The sequence below is a fragment of the Tachypleus tridentatus genome, chromosome 8 (assembly GCF_004210375.1).
Source record: "Tachypleus tridentatus isolate NWPU-2018 chromosome 8, ASM421037v1, whole genome shotgun sequence".
Taxonomy (NCBI): domain Eukaryota; kingdom Metazoa; phylum Arthropoda; class Merostomata; order Xiphosura; family Limulidae; genus Tachypleus; species Tachypleus tridentatus.
In genome coordinates this window covers 34,810,195-34,831,264 of record NC_134832.1, presented here as the reverse complement: position 1 = coordinate 34,831,264, position 21,070 = coordinate 34,810,195, and the positions used below count along the sequence as shown (strand labels likewise).

Sequence of the window (21,070 nt, the reverse complement as noted above, 5' to 3'; positions counted from 1 at the left end):
CTAAAGTGTAATCGTTATACAGTCACTGTAGCTATTATGCTTTGTCATGTTTTAGTACCGAGAAACATAATTCAGTAGGTGACATTTACACTGGATACGTTATAGAATAGAAGAAGCGATAAAAAGGCTATAGCTGGCTGGTATGAGCTTCAAGTTAAATTGACAAGAAAATTACAGCTTTCACGTTCGGAAACACTGCTCACCTTTGTCAAACAGTCCTCACTGATAGCCTTAACTTTTTCTTTCTACTACATATCAAAGATCACATAACAATGCTTGGTTGTTTATTTAACAAAACTAAGTTTTTCGCTTTTCATTATTATATAAAAAGTCTACAACCTCAACTGTGTAAACAGAAAACTTGAAAAGAACTGAAACACTTAATCTACAATCAATATTTATCTGGGGCATTTAGGTTTCAGGTTCCATTGTTAACCACAAATTTTAATCAGAGAAACCATGTCAAATAGTAAAAATTTAAAGTTTTATATTAAAGATATATTAAATTTTTCCAGCAATTATAGTTAATAACTTGTTAAGACTTCCAAAGGAAAGACGACTAATAAGTAGTTTGAATAAATCACTTTGTTGGAAACATCCTTGGCAGCAGTTACTGCTGAGTGTTTTTGGTTGGGTCTCTCCCATCTTTGCACAATGATATGGTGTAATATTTGCCCATTCTTCATAGAAAAATAGATCTAATTCTGACAAGTTCACTGGGGATCACTGATGGACTGCAATCTTCAAGTCGCACCAAAAGTTTTTTTATGGGTTTCAAGTCAGTACAATCCAGGGCATTCGCTTTCTTCTTTTGAAACAATTCCAGTGTAACTTTGGCCTTGTGCTTTGGGTCATTGTCCTGCTAAAATGTGAATTTTTGACTCAGTTTTAAATTCTTGGCTGGCTTGAACAGGTTTTCCTCTAGGATTCTCCTGTACTTTACACCATCCAATTCTGACAAGCTTCATAGTAGCTGCTGAAGATAACCATCCACATAAAATATTGGTACCACCATGCTTGACAGTTGGGATGGTGTTAACTCAGTGCCATGTTGTGTTGGGCTTGCTCCAGTTGGAAGGCTTTGAATTCAGACCATAAAGCTCAATTTTTGTCTCCTCTGACTACAAACACCTTCTGCCACATATCTGCAGCATCATTTACATGCTTTGTTATAAACTCCATACAAAACTTAATTCATTTGCAGTAATGGCTTCTTTCTTGCCACTCTCATCCATACAGGTCAGCTTTGTGTAGGGCCAGGATACTGTTGATATGTGAACATTGACTCTCATCTCAGATGTAGAACTTTACAAATCTTTAAAAGTCACTGTTGGCTTCACTGTGGCACCCTAACCAATTTTCTGCTTGTCCATCATGCTTAGTTTGGAAGAATGGCCTGATTTGGATAGTAACTGGGTGATATGAAGCACATTCTACTTCTTAATGATGGACTTCAGCAAACTCAAAGGAATAATCTGTGATTTTGAAATTTTCTTGTAACCTTTTCCTGATCTGTGCTTCTCTACCACTATATACCTCATTGTTTGGAAAGCTCCTTGATCTTCATGGTTTGTTTGCCATATCACTGTGTGTGTTGTGTATGGCTTGAACAGATGCATTTAATCTGAAGTCAAGTTAAACCATTACACTTACTTGATGACCATTCAAACCAATCTTTTACACCTGAACTGATTAAGGGTTGCCACAGCAGAGAGACTGAATACTTACACAATGAAAATATTATAATTTTCTTTGAAAATCTAACTAACTTACATGATATCAGCATTTTTTTAGCTATCTCAGCTTGGAGTAGTTTGTGTATATGATAGGTATAATATTACATTTGAAAGTTTCATGATTGCTAGCTCACACAGCAACAAAATGTGGAACTTTGCTAAGGATTGAATACTTTTGCAAGGTACTGTATTTTGCAACTGCTTATCACACTCACCCTCAACTAAAAGAACAATTACATATCAATTGATTACAAAGTGATGGCTATACGATAAAATACAATGTTGAACTCAAAAATAATTCTGATTTATTGTACATACAAATAGAACAACAATCAGACGAAAAAAATGTGGTAGAAGAAAATGAAATACAGTTAAGAAAAGCATAAAACATTGCTCAAAGAAATACTTTCCATTAAAAACAAGAAAAAGAAAAGCTAACAGATGACTGATGAAATAATAAAGAAAATGACTTGAGAAAGAAATGCAAAAATACTGACTGATATGATGCAATAAACAGAGAAATAGCAACAGAATGCAGAAAAGCAAAAGAAAATTGGATGAATGACCAATGTCAAAGACTGAAAAAATTGAAAACTCTACACAGTTCCAAAGAAATACATGATAAAATCAAAGAACCAAATAGCATAAAAAACAACATAACAAAAGACAGTGGATGTATAAAAGACAAGATTGGGAATATCTAATTTGATTAACAAAAGATTTCAGACAAACCATCCTTAAAAATGAAGTACAGAATGTCATAAACTATAAGATAAATGGAAAAGCAACTGGATCAGATGATTTGTCAGCAAAAATATTGAAAGCATAAAATGATTACAACCTTAATATTATAATTTATGTCATATAATATATAACACTGGATACATATCAACCAAAATAAAACAATCTACATTTGTTCCACTATAAAAAAAAACAACAAAAAAAACCCTCAAAGCACAGAACTGCATACACTTCAAAATAATTACTTTAATAAGTCGTATCACCAGACTGCTCTTGAAAGTAATACAGCAATGAACTTACCAAGTGGGTTCAGGAAGATATTTTTAATCTGAGAACAATAAGTAAATATGCTATGGAGGTCCAACAAAATGTGTGTGTGTATATATATATATATACACACACACACACACACGTTTTATATCCTACACTAAGATGTTTGGTAGGATAAAATACTTAAAGATAGCAGAATGCTTACAAAAGATATATATTGATGAAAAAGATCTCTAGATCATCACAAAGGTGTATTGGGAACAAACAGCAGTAGTAAGTACAGAACTGGGAGCAACACCAGAGTTTAAGATCAATAAAGGCATTTGACAAAAATTTGTATCATCATCTAGATTTTTCAACCCATACACATAAAAAAACATTTAGCGAAATAGAACACATACGGACAGTACTGATAGGTGGAATTATGATCAACAACATAAGATATGCAGATGACACAGCACTAAAAGTGTATCAAATCTACAAGAGTTAGTAAACAAAGTAAATGAAAAAGGAAAAGAGTGTAATGGATATGAATACTAACAAAAAAATCAATGGTTGTAACTCAGAACCAAGATATATCTAGATACAGTTTAACAACGTCAACTCAAGAAAATTCAAAAATTGTGTGTTTATGACACATGAACACTGAAGATGGTAAGAACAAAACTGAAATTCAAAGAACAGAAAGAGCCAGGAGTAATTTAACAACATGTGAAAAATATTCACATCAAGAATCCATTAACGTAACAAATATAGATGACAGTAGTCAAATGCTATGTGTGGTCAACCCCACTATATGGTACTGAAATGTGGCCAATATCTAAAGTGACTGCTTAAAAAGATTAAGACACCTGAAATGTGGATTTATAGGAAAGCACTAAAAATATCTTGAACAGAGCATAAGACAAATGAACAAGTGCTAGAAATGATGAAAACTAACACTATTATGAAGAAAATACAATGTGAATACTTTGTAACACAAAGACTGTTGCTAGAAGAAATAATAAATGGGAAAAGAGAAAGAGACAGACCGAGAAATATATGGATGGATAACATCAAAGCTTGAATGAGAACATCATATAGTATCTGTGTTAGAATGGTGGGAAGAAGAGAGCAATGGTGCTCCATGACAGTCAACTTGCTTGGAACACACGACACATGATTAGATTCACTCTCTAAACAGTTAACTTGTTTGATTTGATGGCAATTTTATCTTATTTGGTGAACATAATAAAAAAAACTCATATTTACAAATGCTACAACTCAGTCGCGTTATAGCATATATATTATAGAGTAAACGCAATACACTTAAAAAGAGAAACAAACAAGGTAACACTTTTTAGCTTTAAGCAATCCTGTAACTTACTCTCCTTACATTGCATGATATTTCTATATCTAGGTAAACTACATGAGCCCTAATGATAAAGTACCCTTCTCCAAATATTGTATATTCATAAATGTATTGAACCTGTAATAAAATTTCCCTTGTTAACCATTCAGTCTATCTCTAAACTGTGTATGCTTACATTATCTGATGTCTTCTCATTGAAGGAACTTTCTGCAGCTTTCAAACAGATACAATTCTAAAGAAACCACAATTAAACGAAATAAACATTTATAGAAACTATAAAAGAAAAATCCTAAACCTATATATTTACTTACTAATATGTGAAAGACTAATTAATGTTCTATCTAATCTTTACAGCTGCTGTTCAAGGCTGTGTTTCATTAGTAAACTATGGAAATACTCATTAGAGCATATACCTCTGGCCAGGCAGCATTGATCATTCTCAGCTCTCAAAAATTTCGAAAATTTGTCTGTATGTCCGTTGTCAACAACTGACACAGACTACTCGTGGCACGACAATGAGAAATAACAATCCGCATATGTCCACCATGTTCTTCAAAATCCGATCAATTTTGATTTAGTTATAGAGCAAAAATAGTGAAAAATCGGTCCTCGTATCAACGAACATGAATGTTTTGGAATTTCGTGACCTTGACCCCAAAAAATTGATAATTTCTATGCTGGATCATAGTCCATAACCAACTTTCGTCAAAATCTATTCAGCCGTTTTCAAAAAATCTTGATGATAACCACACACACACAAGGATGGAAACTTAACTTCCACCCATTTACGATGGTGAAGGTAACGATCAAACCACTTGATAGGCACCATAACATGACTATAACCTACACTGATATAAAAACTAAGTTAAATACCTGAAAAATCAAGAAATATATACTCTCAAGTGATAAAAGGTTTTTAGAAAACAAGTTATTCTTTGAAATGGAGATAAAACTTCTGAAAAAATCAACAAGTAGTTTTTTTTTGTTTACAGGCAAAACTCTTAGTAGTTATGCAGAAATGAAAATATATATTTTCCTTCGTAAGTTACACTGAGCAAATGTTAGAAATGACAAAATATTGATTATAAAATATTACTGACTTAAATGAAAGAATATATTAAGCTAGAGAATACAATAATTTAGGAAGTAGTTGTATTGTTTCTCCTAAACTGTTTTTGTACATGAAAATGTAAGTAGTATAAAATCTGTAACAACCTGAAAATATAATTAATGTTATTTTGGGTGTTTTCCCTACAAATTTCCACAGGAATACTGTACAAAAACCTTTGAATTTTTGTTGATGAAAATAAGTATCAAAACATTTTATATAATAAAGTTGATATACTTTAAAATGACCACTTATAAAATAATGATAGTTTTGGCTAGAGGCCTATATCATAGGGCAGTTGAATAATTCTTTTATTGTAGAAAATAACATTATTTCTCAAGATATGTGAAGAAAAAGTGAATATAAGATTTGACGAAGAATATCAATGGTCATGAAAAATTAAATAATATCACAGCTCGCTAGATGAAGCTATTGTGTTTTTTAAACATGCTTTATTCCTATTTAAAATTAAATCAAACATTTGTAAAGTACCACACTCTCAAAAACTGTTGCTCAAAACAGGGACAGTAGCACTACTGATAAATTTATATTACTTTCATTGTTTGCTGTTGTTTTAGAGCAAAACCACTTTTCTGTTTACTTACAATGATACATTACTAGTAGCTTAAGTAATAAAATAGATTCAAGATCTTACAAAAATCGCTGCGAGTAGCTTAGTTTATAATCTATCAGTTTCAAAGCTTTAATTTTTGTATATAGCTATGCAATTTATGTGTAAATAAAAACAGTTAAAAACATTTCAAATTTTGTTACAAAATTAAAATGTTATAACTACATACAGAAAAAATATAAAAGTCTACACCTAAATTTATATTTTATCATTCGTAAATGGTATGCCTGTTTTCAAATTGTTCTTTTAAATCGTCACTTATATAGGCATAGCACTTACTTTGGACATGAAATGAAAACATCTTTCTCGTAAGTATTATAATTCACAAAAAATGAAAATTTGATTCTGTAACAAGTGTACGTTATAAGAAGTGTATTCTAAACAACACTTCGAAAATGTCCCCGAAAGCATTCTTATTTAAGGTAAGACCAAAATTAAGAGTAAGACATTTTTATTTATTGCTGTATTTTATTTATTATGTAATGCTATTTTACAGTCTGCTAATTGAACGACTGCAGATAACAACAATAAAATAATCAGACTTCAACAGCTTGTAGAAGGTGTTCACACCATAACAACAAGTTATAAATGTGTGCCAAGTTTAGAAAATATGTTAAAAGTTCTTATGGTAATCAACAGACCACTGAAATAAAAATACTGACATCTAATATTTATTTCGATAATATAAAATAATAAAGGTCTTAGGCTGTTTTTTTAAACACTGAAAAAATGAGGTGGGAGTTCTGCCCCTAGACCTCTCCCATTTATCAATGCCTGCTTAAACAATATTATATTAATATAATACAGTTACAAAATTATAAATTTAAAATATACCGTGATGTTAAAAAAAAATTCATAATACACTTTATTCAACACTTATGTACTCAAAAAGTTGGCAGTGGATGCTACCAGCTAGTTACCTTCCATCTAATCAGCAGTTTAAAATTAACGACAGTGGCAAATACTCCTAAAAGATTTACTAAAACAAAGACAGGAAGAGAAAATTTAGTGGCAATGGGAACCAAGTGTGAGACTCTCAAACAATTGTCCTTAACCCCCACATCACTACCAACCCACCCAACTACGTAACAGATTTTTAACAAACAAACATAATGGCAATATTTTAATTACTGGATAATTGGAATAATCAAAAACAGTAAATAAACAGAGACACAAATTTTGATTGGTTGATTATTTTTGTGACAATCGATTCAGTTGTAATTTCGATTAATCGAATGTTGGAATAATCAAAACTACTAAGATCGATTACTTGATTATTTTTGTGACATTAATCGATTAGTTTGCGAGACATGAATCAATGTAATCGCTACTTATGGTAATCAAGTCCTCCTGTTGGACAGCAGTAATACTTCGTATTTAAGACACTAAAATCAGGGGTTCGATTCCCCTCGCTGGACATAGTAAATAGGCCAATATGGGTTTGCTATAAGAAAAATACACAAAAACAAACAACATGGTAATCGACTAAACTGCTTAAATCTAATCCTATACAATGTATTTATTTTTCATTCTTAATTACTTTACTGGCAGGCAACTCGGTGTTAAGTGTTACCACATTTGTTGTCAACTCTAATGGTTAACATTAAAATCACATTTGTATTATCATTAATTCTGTTTCAGAAGAGTAAGCGTTTTCATTTTGTCATGTAGAACCTACTTTTAACTGACAATGCCATTCAGAACTATCAATACTCAGTCTTCACCACTGTAACCTTAGCTGCAGTTACATTAACTGTTAAAGCTAGTTGTGCTAAATGTAGTACTAAAATTTGAAAAAGTGATCGATACTAGATCATTATAAGACTATTGAATTTTCATCACATCTTTCTTTACATTTGAATTTCAAATTAAACTTCACACTGAAAACCGTGTAGGGATTGTAAAGAAATATATAATAAAATTATTAATATTCTTATTGTAGTATCACACAAACTACCGATCAGCTGTTTCATTAACCTTAGTCATTATAGTTACTTTACACAATATATATATATATATATATATATAACCACTGTTAATTTGATTTAGTATCTGTCTTTATCATGATTCCTACTTATATAAAGTTCTAGTTCTACTCTAGTTTTATAGGTAATTTACTAAGTATTACAGTATTTACTAAATAGTTCTAACGTCAGCTACCAGTTACATCAACATGCACTCATATTAAATGTTTATCCGACTCTCAAAAAGCACATTTTTACAATGTTTGCTCTGTTACAAGATCAGTTAACATCGACAAATAGTAACTTAAAGTATCACACGAGGACTATGATAGTAACGCAACCAAGCTTAATGTCAAAAGGACTACGAATACAACGCAGCTTACGTACAACTACAACTCACTTGTATAAATATAGTTCACAACATATTTTTAACCATTTATTAAATTTACAATATTTACATTTTTGTATATCGTGCTTACCATTTATAAGACGATATTTTTTATACAAAAAACTTACTGTTTTCAAATCTCCAATACTTCTGCTAAACAACGGCACACCACCGTCAGCCGTAAGCGCTAACAGGTGAGCTGCCATTTTCATTCCCATAGCTGAAGCATGCGCAGTACGTAAGGCCGCAGTGACTCCTGTTCGCAGTCGTTTGCCCATTTTGCACGTGGTAATGTTTTGCTGATTTCCGAATTTGAACTTTTTCTTTCTTTTTTTAAATTCTGATTTTAACTTCTTGTAATAAATAAAAATTATTCTTGCTAAAAGAGAAAGTCTGAAACGATAGGCACAGTGTCCTATTGCTGGTTATTTTTCAAGCAATTAATCATGTCAGCAACAAAACTAAACCGCTTCAAAATGCACGTAATATTTGTTCTTGTTTTTCAAAAAGCAACAAAACTTCGAAGTGCTATTGGAGTGGTACAACATACTTGTAAAAACACACGAGTACACTGGTATGTTAAAATTAACCTATATTATTCAACCTACTGAAATAGGATCACTCAAATAAAAACAGCTTCTTATGGACAATATTAATATAGTTCAGCACAACAAAGATACGTTTGAAGACGGTAAAGTTTTAGAAGAACAAACTTGGATAGCCAGACACTAACTGGATTATTATGGTAAACTTAACTTGATTATTATCAAGAGTGCAGTTTAAGGAGGAGTCAAATGGGATGGTCCATGATTACTATTGGAGGAATCTCAGGTGCGTGCTCGACCGCACTTGTGTGGCCAGTAAATGTACTGGAACAAACATCAATTCTTCAATCTGATCGGGATAATTCCCAACGGGTCGGACGGGAGAACCACTTTGAAAAGTCATTTCCTGAAGCCTTATCTTATCTTGTTCTGAGCACTTATGACTTTATTGCTTATATAGTTTAAGCAACCTGCAACAAAAATAGAACAGATACGTGATGACATTGATACTGGATTGAAACTGGTTGTAATTCAAAAACACTGACAACTTTAGTGGTTTATAACGTCATTAAACTCACCTTGATTGAAAGAATTGTGAACTTATATTACTTGGTCTTATCAGGACTATTTTGTCACAATGAGTTTTACATAATAAAATGTATACCGTTCCGGTTCTTTTTTCCTTTATTAGTGTGTAATTTTATCATGCAATGAATTCACTACTATAGTATAGTCCTTATATATTTCATAATAAAACAATTAAACACAAATTATTTCAAGTATTTCTGTCTTCGCTTTAAAGAAATTTATTTGTATGTGATTTGAAAACAACGTGAATTTCTGGCCTATAAGCTGAAATGATGTTTCTATTTTAATTTATTTGACTTTTTTAAGAAAAAGATCCAAATACCAGCTGAACAATGCAACTGAAACGTAAATTATAAAGCTTTAAGTTACTTCATGTCAATATTTATAATACAATTTTCAAATACAGACTAATGTGCACTAAAGTTAAATTTAAAATTTGGAAGATGATATATGTTTTATTTCGCTCGCTATCTAGAGTTGCATACTTACATATTCAATTTTCATCTCTTGTGCTCTATCTGCTGTCTTTCAAGCAAGTTACATTTTGTACTACAGGGGCAATGTAAAAATATAAAATAAACAAAGCTACATTGGGCTGTTTTCTGTATTTACCTCGAGTAATCAAACACCAGATTGTTTGTTTGTTTTTTGAATTTCACACAAAGCTACTCGAGGGCTATCTGTGCTAGACGTCCCTAATTTAGCAGTGTAAGACTAGAGGGAAGGCAGCTAGTTATCACAACCCACCGCCAACTCTTGGGCTACTCTCTTACCAACGAATAGTGGGATTGATCGTGACATTATAACACCCCCACGGCTGAAAGGGCGATCCATGTTTGGCGCGACGGGGATGCGAACCCGCGACCCTCAGATTACGAGTCGCACTCCTTAACACGCTTAGCCATCCGGGCCAATCAAACACCAGAAGCTCCAGAAGCTAATGTTGTAAGTTTGTAAAATTACCAATATCCCACACTGAGACGAATATGTATTTATTAAATACTAAAATGTTTCTACTAGGGTTATAAAGTTGATCAAATACATTTCTGTATTTAAGAATTTCAGACCTTTTTGTTAATGGATAGTTATCATAGGGTTGTTTTCTTTCATTTTCGATTCTAGTAGTTATCTTTGTTGGATGTTTTTTTCACTCACTCCAATGTTTTTTGTACATATGTTACTTTGAAAATACTTACTACCAAAATTCGTATTTCTGGTCAAAAGGTTTTGAGCAGTTGTTTGTTTTTCAGTTAGTCAGTGATATGTTTAATGACTTGTAAAGTTAAAATATGGGAAATCGATTCCCCACAGAAGATAAAGTTGGTGCCTCTCTGTGTATATGTAGCTTTGCGATGTTGAAATAACACAATTGATTTAACAGAACTTTCAAAAACTGATGTATCTGTTATGTATAATTTATAAATATAGCTTGTGTAAACACCACTGATTTTGTCATAAAACAAAAATTACAATAGCCTTATTAATACTATTTGTACGATATCAACGGCTCGGCAGAGCCAGGTGGTTAAGACGTTTGACTCGTAATCTGCGGGTTCAAATCCCCATCATACCAAATATGCTCGTCTCTTCCAACGTGGGAGGAGGGGTTGTAATGATAAAAAAGTAACCCAAGAGTTGAGGGTTGTGACTAGCTTTGCTTTCACTTTAGTCTTACACTGGCAAATTAGGTATGGCTAGTGCAGATAACCTTTATATAGCGTTGTGCGAAATCTAAAACATAAACGAGCAATAGTAATGTTTATTAACGACGATAATTCATGTTAACCTAGAAAAACTAAACTGTAACACGACGGTTTAAAAGTAACCTAAAAATTCACGTGTTTATACACTTTTAAAGCTTGGTACTGCATTCTAACGAAGTACGTAATAATATCAAATTAAACCATAAGGCTGCATACGTTGCCTATACTGTTATGCTATATTTATATGTAAATTTATTGTGCGATATAATATATAAATACTAAGTCAGTAATGAAAAATCGGACTTATAGACTTATAAATAAACTATGCAAGTTAAAAAACTATCAAAGTAAGTGTTGTCATAACATTTCCACTTTATTTAAGTCTACAACTTTCTTTTAAGTCCAAGTATTATATAAGATCATTTGTTCTATAATGTGACGGTCAATCCCACTGTTCGTTGGTAAAAGAGTAGCCCAAGAGTTGGCGGTGAGTGGTGATGACTAGCTACCTTCCCTCTAGCCAGTTGTGTCGGAGTGTTCAATTTTTCTCTGATAATGATGCATATAAATATGTATGTATGATTATTGTAATAGTTTCAAAGGAAACGTTGAAAAAAAATAGGTTACGTAAATTCTCAACTTTAGTTTAATAAAAGCTTTAATTCCCATACCAGCCATCTTGAGATACATTTTTACGTGTCCATTGTTTTCGAATTACGAAGCTATAATCCGTAGTTCGATTCTCCATGGTGAACACAATGCATATAGTCCATTGTATAGTTTTGTCGTAAAACGAACAAGAGAAATTTCACATGACTCCAGAGGCTAAAGAACATGAGCCAGTTTACTATTACTTCTTCTTTATTGGCTAGTATAAATATTGGTGTCTCAAATCTTAAGGACAAAATAAGAAGGCTTTACTTTTACATTTAGGCATTAATTTTAATGGTAACTAAGGTTTTTATATCCATACCATTGACAACTAAGAACATAATATTTTCAGATATTATGAAAAGTTCAGATAAAACACCCTTTACTCACCAGATATATCGAAAATTATTCTTTTATTTGAACCAACATTTCGCCTTTGCTGTTTTCTCAGGGTTAATATAAGAAACTGTTGTATATTAGAATATTTGTTAAATTGTAATACTATGTTCTATTTCTCGAGTCTGACTTAACATGCGTCTTATAATTTATAAATAATTATACTTGTTTCATTATTATTCTAATATTATAGTATAATTATACTGCTCATTATAGTTATATTATAGGATATATCGAAATAAAGAGAAATACAGTATGCTTTATGATTAGCTAAAAATACATAGATGGAAAATATGCAAGTAATAACCTCAAGTGTACTTGTACAATGTGTCGTTTTTTAAATGGTGATTTAGTTATATGTACCACCAATTATTACTGTTTGTTTTTAATTTTATCGTTAATGAGTACTGCTTCCATATATTTTCTCTCTTTAAAAACTTTGTTTTTTGTAAGATAGAAACTTTGGTTTTCTCTGTTTGTGTAGGAAGTGTTCTGCTGAAGCGATTTTGTGTTGGTCATATGTATATATGTATATAACGTACTAATGTCTTCCTGGTTATGTATATGCATCTCCATATATTACAAATTATTTGATGGACTATATTTTCGATGTGGCACAGTGTCCTGTTCCGTTTTTTCTGGCGTAACATTGATTCTTTGACACATTTTCTTTGTGCGAATGAAAATTAAACTAATAGTTTTTCAGTCTTTTTTTGCGTTATGTTGATTATCAGTTGGAAATATTTACCAATTTTACGAATCTTAGTTGTAGTTGTGTTGCTTATGAAAGAAATATACACTCTAGGCATCTTTGTGTATGATTTGGGGAAGGGGGTCTATTACTGTAGTAATTTTTCTTTCTGATTTAAAAACATTGATGATGTGATATTGGGGGATAGTAGTGTTTTAACACTCCTACAAAAAGTGGGGCCTAATAGGCCCCAGAGCAACTTGAAAGGTTATTAATATTAGGCTAATAATTTTGTATTTAAATGAAATTGCCATTTAAATCCATTAATGAATGGATTAACGAGATTCCCAGGGGAATGGGCTTGGAGAAATCAGGACTAGAAACGTCTTTTCGTAGAAGTGTTAAACTCATTTTGTGTTATTTGAATGGTATTCTACATGGAGCATTTACGACTTATTCCATTTGATTCTCCTATTATTGTTCCTCTTTTGATTCGATGTGAGTGGTGTGATTTGTAATGGAGAAATATCAGCCTACATTTTTTTTTTGTTATGCACCGAGCTCCGTATTTGTCCTTCATAGAATGTTAAGTATCCTTCTGCGTTGAAGTTGACTGATAGGTGGAAGTTGTTTAAGAAATAGTAAAACTGCTGTTGTGTTATTTTTTTCATAATTCCATACCCTAGGGATGTCATTGGTGTATTTGTACTACACTTCTAGTATTAAACTTGTTTTTTGTCTACATGTGTCAAAATTTTTGGTCTGGGGTATATGCATGAATGTTATAGCAACTGTGACAGCTGCTTTGTTATCCATTGCTACTTTTTTCTTTAGTTTGCATAAAGTGTCACCAAGTTTAAAATAACTATTGTGTAGAACAAAACCGAGCATTGTGCAAACGGTTTCTTATGTTATGTTTCTAGAGAAATGTAAAGACATGAAGTTAATGATACTTCCTATGCTTTATTCTATGGGTATGTATGGGTACAAGACTATTACGTCTAAGAAAAATAAAATGGAGTCAACATATATTGTTTTTATAGAATAATGTATCTTTTCTAATTGTGTGATTGAACATATTTCAGATTTGTATTCTGAAAACGGCTGATATGGGTATTAAAACTTTAATTTAAATAAAGTAGAAAACAACATTTCGACCTTCTTAGATCATCTTCAGGTTAACGTCCTGTACTTTACTGTAATTAAAGTTTTAACGCCAGCCATTTTTAGAATACAATTTTACTTCAAGTTTGATTTTCGTCCTCATAAAATACTATAGACATGGTTTAAACATTTGATCAAGTAACCAGTGGCTTCTGTTGCAGAGTCATATGTCGACACTACGGGTCTTAAAAGTTAATTAACTGATTGTTTGGAACTAAGCACAAAGCTACACAATGGACTATCTGTGCTCTGTTCACCACCAGTGTAGAAAGCTGGTTTCTAGCAGTGGTAATCTGCAGACATACCACTGTACTACTAGGGATAAGGTCTTGAAGGCAAATTTTGTTTATGGTCTTTAAAGATTCCATTCAGTTTCAGCTATGGAAGAATTTTAATTCCTTTAGCAATTGTTTTCGGCAAAAACACTTTTTTCTTTTATATATAATCAGTGCAGTTTTTCTTTTTAGATATCAGATTTATTTCTTTAAGAGAAAAGTCAAGTACTTTATTGCGCATAACTTGCAGCTTACATAGATGATCTTATTTATTTACTTTTAGTAAACTGTGAAGCCGTGCAAAGCCAGGTGGGTTAAAGCGTTCGACTCGTAATCCAAGGGTTGCGAGTTCGAATTCCCGTTGCATCAAACATGCTCACCCTTTCAGCTGTGGGGGCATTATAATGTGTTAAAAGAGCAGCCTAAGAGTTGGCGATGGGTGGTGATGACTAGCTACCTTCCCTCTAGTCTTATACTGCTAAATTAGGGATGGCTAGAGCAGATTGCCCTTGAGTAGCTTTGCGCGAAATTCAAAACAAACAAAGAAAGCAAATATTAATGACTGTGAAGATTACATTTCAAAAGCCTTGATTCAGTATAACTATTTTTATTGGTAGTTAAAAATATTTATTTTGTTACTTGTAGAACAATAAATCTAAGGCTGCATTTATTCTTTACAATAATATGTAGAGTACATTACTACATTAAAAAAAAAAAGAAAATCACGATTTCTTAATATTTAGACTCGGTAAAGTGATGACTTTTGATTCTAAAGATGTCGCCGTTGTGAGCTTTGTCGGTTTTAGATTTAGCAGACTGCACCGATTAGTTTTAAGGTTAATTTAGGAAGAAGGAATGGCGTCGCGAATGGCAAAGAGGTTTTACCGTCTTGAAGGAGTAGATGACTTAACTTTGGACCAAGGAGCAACTGCAGAAGCAGAAAATAGATGGGTGTTTGAAACTTCATGGGAAGTTTGCAACAAAGGTAAATATAATTGAGGAGCGCTAAGTTGGTTTGTTTTTTTGGTATGGAACGAATGATTTTCACTCGTGAGGTAAGTTGTAACAGTAATACCGCATAGACGTAGTAGGCTCGGTAGATTTGATATCCACTTTCATTTGACCTTGCAAGGATTCCTATTCGCGATATGTTAATAGTAAATAAACTTTAAGACATATGTGTTTTATAAAAAAACATTTCTTAATATATTGAAATTTATTATTTTATTCCCATTTTTTTTAACAGTAACACAAGCGTTTTTACTGAGAATAAAATCTTAGGGTATTTCAAAATTAATTGAAAACGGGAAAGTATAAAGTTATATATTTAATGTTATTCGTGATTCATAGTATGAATATGTTAATTATGAATTGTGTAACAGTGTACCTCACACATGCATTTTAGTTTTGTAGCACCTTTGTGGTATTTCTTTAAGTGTTACTGAACTTCAAGCATGTCTAACGTCAAATATACTGAATACTTAGAATATTAACTTGTCTTATATTTCATGCTCAGATATTTGATAAGTATATGTACAAAAGTCAGAAAAGACTTTATGGCACTGATTATCATTCGGGGCAAGTTTCAGCCTGTGTATAAAAGTGTGTGTGTGTTTATAACTCCTCTCCCCAGTGAAATCACATTAATTTTTTATGTTTTGTTTTGGACAATATAAGTGATGTCAGAAATGCTGCAGTTCAACCTGGGTTTCACATTAACCCATGTCTTTCTTTAGAAAGTAAGTGGAATGGTTTGACTAGATATAGGGTTTATTCTCTTTGAATTCATTCAGAATTATGTTGGATGTATATATTAAAGCTGGGAAATAATTTTTTTTTAAATTAATGGAATCAGTTTTCTTTGAACACAATTTATATCAATTGGTGTTACCTAAACTAATTGATGAACCAAAATTAGGACTTACAGTTACTTCTGTTCTAAATTATCACAACTTTTGAAGTAAATTGTGTGCTGTTATGTTTGGTGTTAAGTGGAAAGCTACCTAATGCTTAATTTTAGCCTTATAAGTGTTTTCCTTCAGATTTGTTCAGTTTTGGTGATTTAAGGATCTTTGGTACAACTCCAGTTGCCACAACTTTTTTTTTTGTTGGTCTCTCCTTATTCCCTTTTGAACTGCTGATTAGAGTCTGGCAGCATCTGATAAACTTACTATTCTTTACATTCATGATTGTTTACTAAAACGAAGGCAGGTAGCTGGTAGCATCAACTGCCATCCTTTTTGTTTTCATTTGCTTGTACATACAGTGGTTTGAGTATTACTGTACTAATCAATTAATGGTGCTGTCAGTTAATCATTTAGTAAATATCATTAATCACCCAACTCCAAAATACATCTGAAGGACTGTACTTAAGTTTGCTTAAAGGTTTGAAGTAAAATGTTTAACATTAGTGTGTTTTATTAATATTATTTTATGAAAAGTGACCATGAAGGTAAAAAATCATTTGTCATTACTCTTTTTAATAATAGCTCATAAAACTTGTGCAGTTTCTTACACACTTTCAAGTTTTATTTTTCTCATTTTGACAAGTATTTAATACCTTAAATCAGTTATGGTGCATGCTACATTTATACATGCTGCTCACATCATTAATTCTGTAACCTTCTATAATGTGTACCAAGGTATTAAATTACATGTATATTTAAATTTCTTATAAAAGTGTTTTAAAGGTGTAAATCATTATCACTCATTGGAGGGCTAAAATATCAGCTATTAATTCTGTTACTCTGTGTCTTAATGGCAAAGTCAATGAGCATATATAGTGAAAAGTAGCATAGATTAAAGTATTGCACAAAACCAACAAAATAAGTTTGAATCTCAGCCACTGAATATTAGTATAAATTTTATGTATTACCTATGTCCATCAAGTGCTAGGGTATTTACCCCTTTATAAAATGAATAAGGTTACCAAGGTGTAGTAAATTTGATCTTAAGAAAGTTGACTCGCTACCCTGTTTGGAACTATGCCATTTCCAAATGTCAAAGAGCCAGTAGAAAGTGGCACCCAGTAGGGAAACTACAAATGAAAAACATTAACTTTCTGCAATTAGCTATGTATATACTTGCATGTATTTCCTTTTCATATGACACATTTTATATTTGATAGCAAAACATATAAACCTTTACAAAATTGCTTTCAAAGAAATATAAAACAATAGCACTCTCTCATTACTTTGTAACAGTATTTTCCACTTATGTAAGTACATTATATAATTCTGTATAGCTTTGTGTTTCTAAAAGAATGTTAAATTTTCCCTTTTAGGCCTTGAATGTTATCTCATCATACAGGTAGCCTAAAATCTAGTTTTTCTGTATGGTTATAAACTTAAGAAGCCTTTAAACTTTTAGGATGTATAGGTAAACATTTTTTCAAACCCATGCAAATTTTTGGTGCATTTGGTTAATGCAAGAATGGGAATTCAACTGAGAAAGGTCAGTAGTAAAATAAATGAAGCTATCATTAAATGAAAATAATGTTTAATGCCAATTATGATTTATGAATGAGGACAATATTATAAGTAACTTGTTACATTTTTACTTCTCAGAAGGATGATAAGTAAATTAAATAATAGGGGATGCCTAGAGACAAAAATGTCACATTTCTCACATTAGGAAAAATTCAATTTTTTTTTTAATATTGCCTTTTGAAATTAAGAACTTTACAACTGCATACTGTTAAAATATGAATTATTAGCTATGATTGTGTGTTATGTTAATTGATATAACATGGACAAACAAAAACTAGTTTAATTAAATTTTGAATGAAACTCATTAAAACCTTGTGACATGTAAAGAATGCCTGTAGGGAGAGTGCTAATTAGTGTTGAAAAGTCACTAGACATTTTCTTCAAAAAATAAAAATAAACTAGATTAACTTAAAGACTTGTGGGAACCTTGTTCAGTTGCAATATATTCAAGTAACTTCTTTCTATGGTTAATCGATTGTTGCATTATTTTGTGACAGCTGAAGTATTTGGTATTTCTCATTGTTTTGAAGATTAACTTTATGTCCCAGGAACTGTTTTGTTCATGAAATGCAGTATATGGTACAATTAAGTATTAGGGTTTGAAACTGAGTAAAAGTGTTACTAGAATAAAATCATACCATTTACCTTTTTCATTAGTGTATGTCTTTAAAAAATTAAGACTTTTAGTGCTGTATTTAGTTGCTGTAATGTGTTAAAATGATGAATATTAAAAAGATACTATGCAGTATTTGCTAATTGCTCATCAAATCCACCAAAGTATTTTGTCCCCTGTTATAATGTATTTATAACCTTGCAAGATTTTTTTAAGTCCCTAGGTTCTTGGACTTTATTCATTCATGACATTCTTGGAAGTTGAAGACCTTGAACCCACAACTTTTATGAATCATAACTCAAATAAGCTGGTGGAAATCTTTGAAATTTCAAGCAAACTTTGTATAATATATATGTGTGAATGCATTTATTACATTAATTACCTTTAGTAAATAAACATTTGCCTGTTATTAGTTAAAATATTACTGATTTTATTCATCAATTTTTTTTAGTTATAGAATATATAGTGGATAAGTTAAAGTATTCATTGAGTTAATGAACTGCATAAAAATTCATAATCAGATATCACAATGTTTGTTAAACCATCAAAAAAGTGTGATTATATTTCATTCAGAACAGTGTGCCTCAGTTGTGTAAAATAAATATCAAACATCAAGTAAGATTTGCAAGTGTCTTAAGTAATATAAAATGTGTAATTAAAAAGTATTATTGCTTGAATCTTTTTAATCAAATAAAGTCGATTCTTTCGTCATCAAGAACTTTACCATTGAAAAATGATTAAATAGTATGTATAAATGATAATGCCAGTTTCTATGTAGTAAAATTATTAGCCTTTGTGTGAGTTTGTGAAATAGATTGTAAATTGTTGTGCATCTTTATAAATATACTCAATTTTTAAACAGTTTTAAATGCTGAAAGACCAATGACATGAAAATTAAAATGACTCATAAACTATCATGCTTTACTACAGTATCAAAAGTAGGATGTAATTTATCTTCTAAACTATTATTTCAGAAAAGTACATGTCCATAAAATATTCAATTAATTTATTGACAACTATGAAAGTTTTCTTTACTTTTTTTTCAGAAATTATGTTTAAGCAATTTTCAATTTTCCATTTAGGAAAGTTAAACAGTTTGGGATTTTATTGAGCAAGCTCATTGTCATCAAGCAGTGATTGTTTTATTGAGTAAAAAAAAAAACTTCCTTCTTTATATTAAAAGAATTTTACCCTTTATGATTAAAACCCACTTTTCTGAAAGCACTTAAGGTATTGTTTTTTTTCTTTTTTCTAATGTAAGGATAAATATATAGGAAAAAAGTGAAAAACAGTGCAGCCATGTATATATACAGTTTATTAGATTGTATCTAATAGAAAGTGTCTGACACAACATAATGCTGTTTTTTATGCAAGTGGGAGGGATATATACAGTGATCCGTTCTAAAGCTGGAATTAGCACTGAAGAACTTGGTGATCAGTACTGTCTTCTAGGACCTCATAATGAAGCCATGGTGCGCACAGAAGTAGAATGTATGGAACCACCAGAGAGTGTATTCAGAACAGCCTTGCAAAACATTAGAAACAGTGGAATTAGGGTAAGTTTTAAAGTATCTTATTAAAATGTGATAAAAGTCTATTAGTCATCAGAAATTGATTATGATTGTAGTTTTTGAATATTGTGTTAACATACATGTAGAATCAGAAAATTCATAAACTTGAGTTTAGTAAACTGTGTTTTAAGGTTAATGTTTTCTTCCTATTCAACAGGTCATATATGGAAGGTGGTTGATTGATGGCTATCCACGAGTTGTTTTATTTGACATTGGGTCAGCAGCTTGGAAACTAGATGAATGGAAACGAGAATTGTGGAACACATGTAACATTGGAGTGCCTTGGCATGATAGGGAATCAAATGATGCTATTATATTTGGTTTCTTGGTTACTTGGTTTTTAGAAGAGGTAAACTTGTGGTCACTTGGTTTTTCCAAAAAAATAGTAAAACTTGTTTTATTTCAATGGTTTTCATGCTGTTGTTTTTGTTCTTTATAATATTTAGCTTTTGTTTCTTTATATTTGGGGTGACTAAATATTTTTGTGTTAATGCATAGTAGCATTTCAGTTTTTTAATATTGTCTTCTCATGAGCTTTGTATAAAGCAGTGTGCTTATTGAGGCTTTAAACTCATCTAACTCTTCTTGAACTCTATTCTTTAAATTTCTAGTACATTAGAATTCCACTAAAATTTATCTATATTAACCCTTTTATGATGGGCTTGGTAATATATACAAGTTCACATACCTTTGCACAAGTTAAGTTTCTATACCATAACTTTTGATGCAATGTATCTTCACTTTAAAAAAATATTATAACTGTTTTTTACACATCTAGTTTTTAATGAAGTATTTTTACTAAATTCTTATTTGTGAATATATCAAGTACAAAGTGATTTTCATGTTGTGATTAAAAACCATTCTTCATTCCACAAATCTCAAATATTATTTGTGTAATTTCTAAAATTTCCTAAATACATATGAAATGTGTTTTCAGTAAAATTGTATTTTCTGTTATGTTCTCGACCCTACCTGTGTGGGGTCTGTAAATTTGACCGATCTCATAACAACCATAAAAAATTAAGGAATCACTATAAATTATATTGTTTTTTTATTTGAGAATGACTAAAAATTATAACACAAAAGTATTGATGTTTAGTCTTAGTAGTGTAAGTCTTGTAACATTATATATATATTTTATATTGAGTGAAGATCATATCTGTTCCAGAAATAGTAAGATACACCACAGGTGTGTT

At 31.2% G+C, this 21,070-nt stretch overlaps 2 protein-coding genes across 3 annotated transcripts in view; one reads left to right on the top strand and one right to left on the bottom strand.

The window, feature by feature from the left end:
* The window catches only part of fy (fuzzy planar cell polarity protein-like protein), a 60,170-nt gene extending 51,222 nt beyond the window's left edge, over positions 1–8,948 (bottom strand). Inside the window, exons 1-2 of one of the 2 annotated variants that reach the window (XM_076448207.1) lie at positions 8,318–8,948; positions 4,274–4,330 (exon numbers count right to left, since the gene is read on the bottom strand). In XM_076448207.1, the coding sequence (XP_076304322.1) occupies positions 4,274–4,330; positions 8,318–8,467 (207 nt within the window). In that variant the 5' untranslated portion in view covers positions 8,468–8,948. The remainder of the gene's footprint in view (positions 1–4,273; positions 4,331–8,317) is intronic. The other variant, XM_076448208.1, reaches the window with a different exon arrangement.
* A 6,006-nt stretch (positions 8,949–14,954) lies between these two features.
* Glys (glycogen [starch] synthase) overlaps positions 14,955–21,070 on the top strand; it is a 50,373-nt gene continuing 44,257 nt past the window's right edge. The window contains exons 1-3 of the mRNA XM_076448198.1: positions 14,955–15,187; positions 19,678–19,859; positions 20,032–20,223. Coding sequence (XP_076304313.1) covers positions 15,058–15,187; positions 19,678–19,859; positions 20,032–20,223 — 504 coding nt within the window. The 5' untranslated portion in view covers positions 14,955–15,057. The remainder of the gene's footprint in view (positions 15,188–19,677; positions 19,860–20,031; positions 20,224–21,070) is intronic.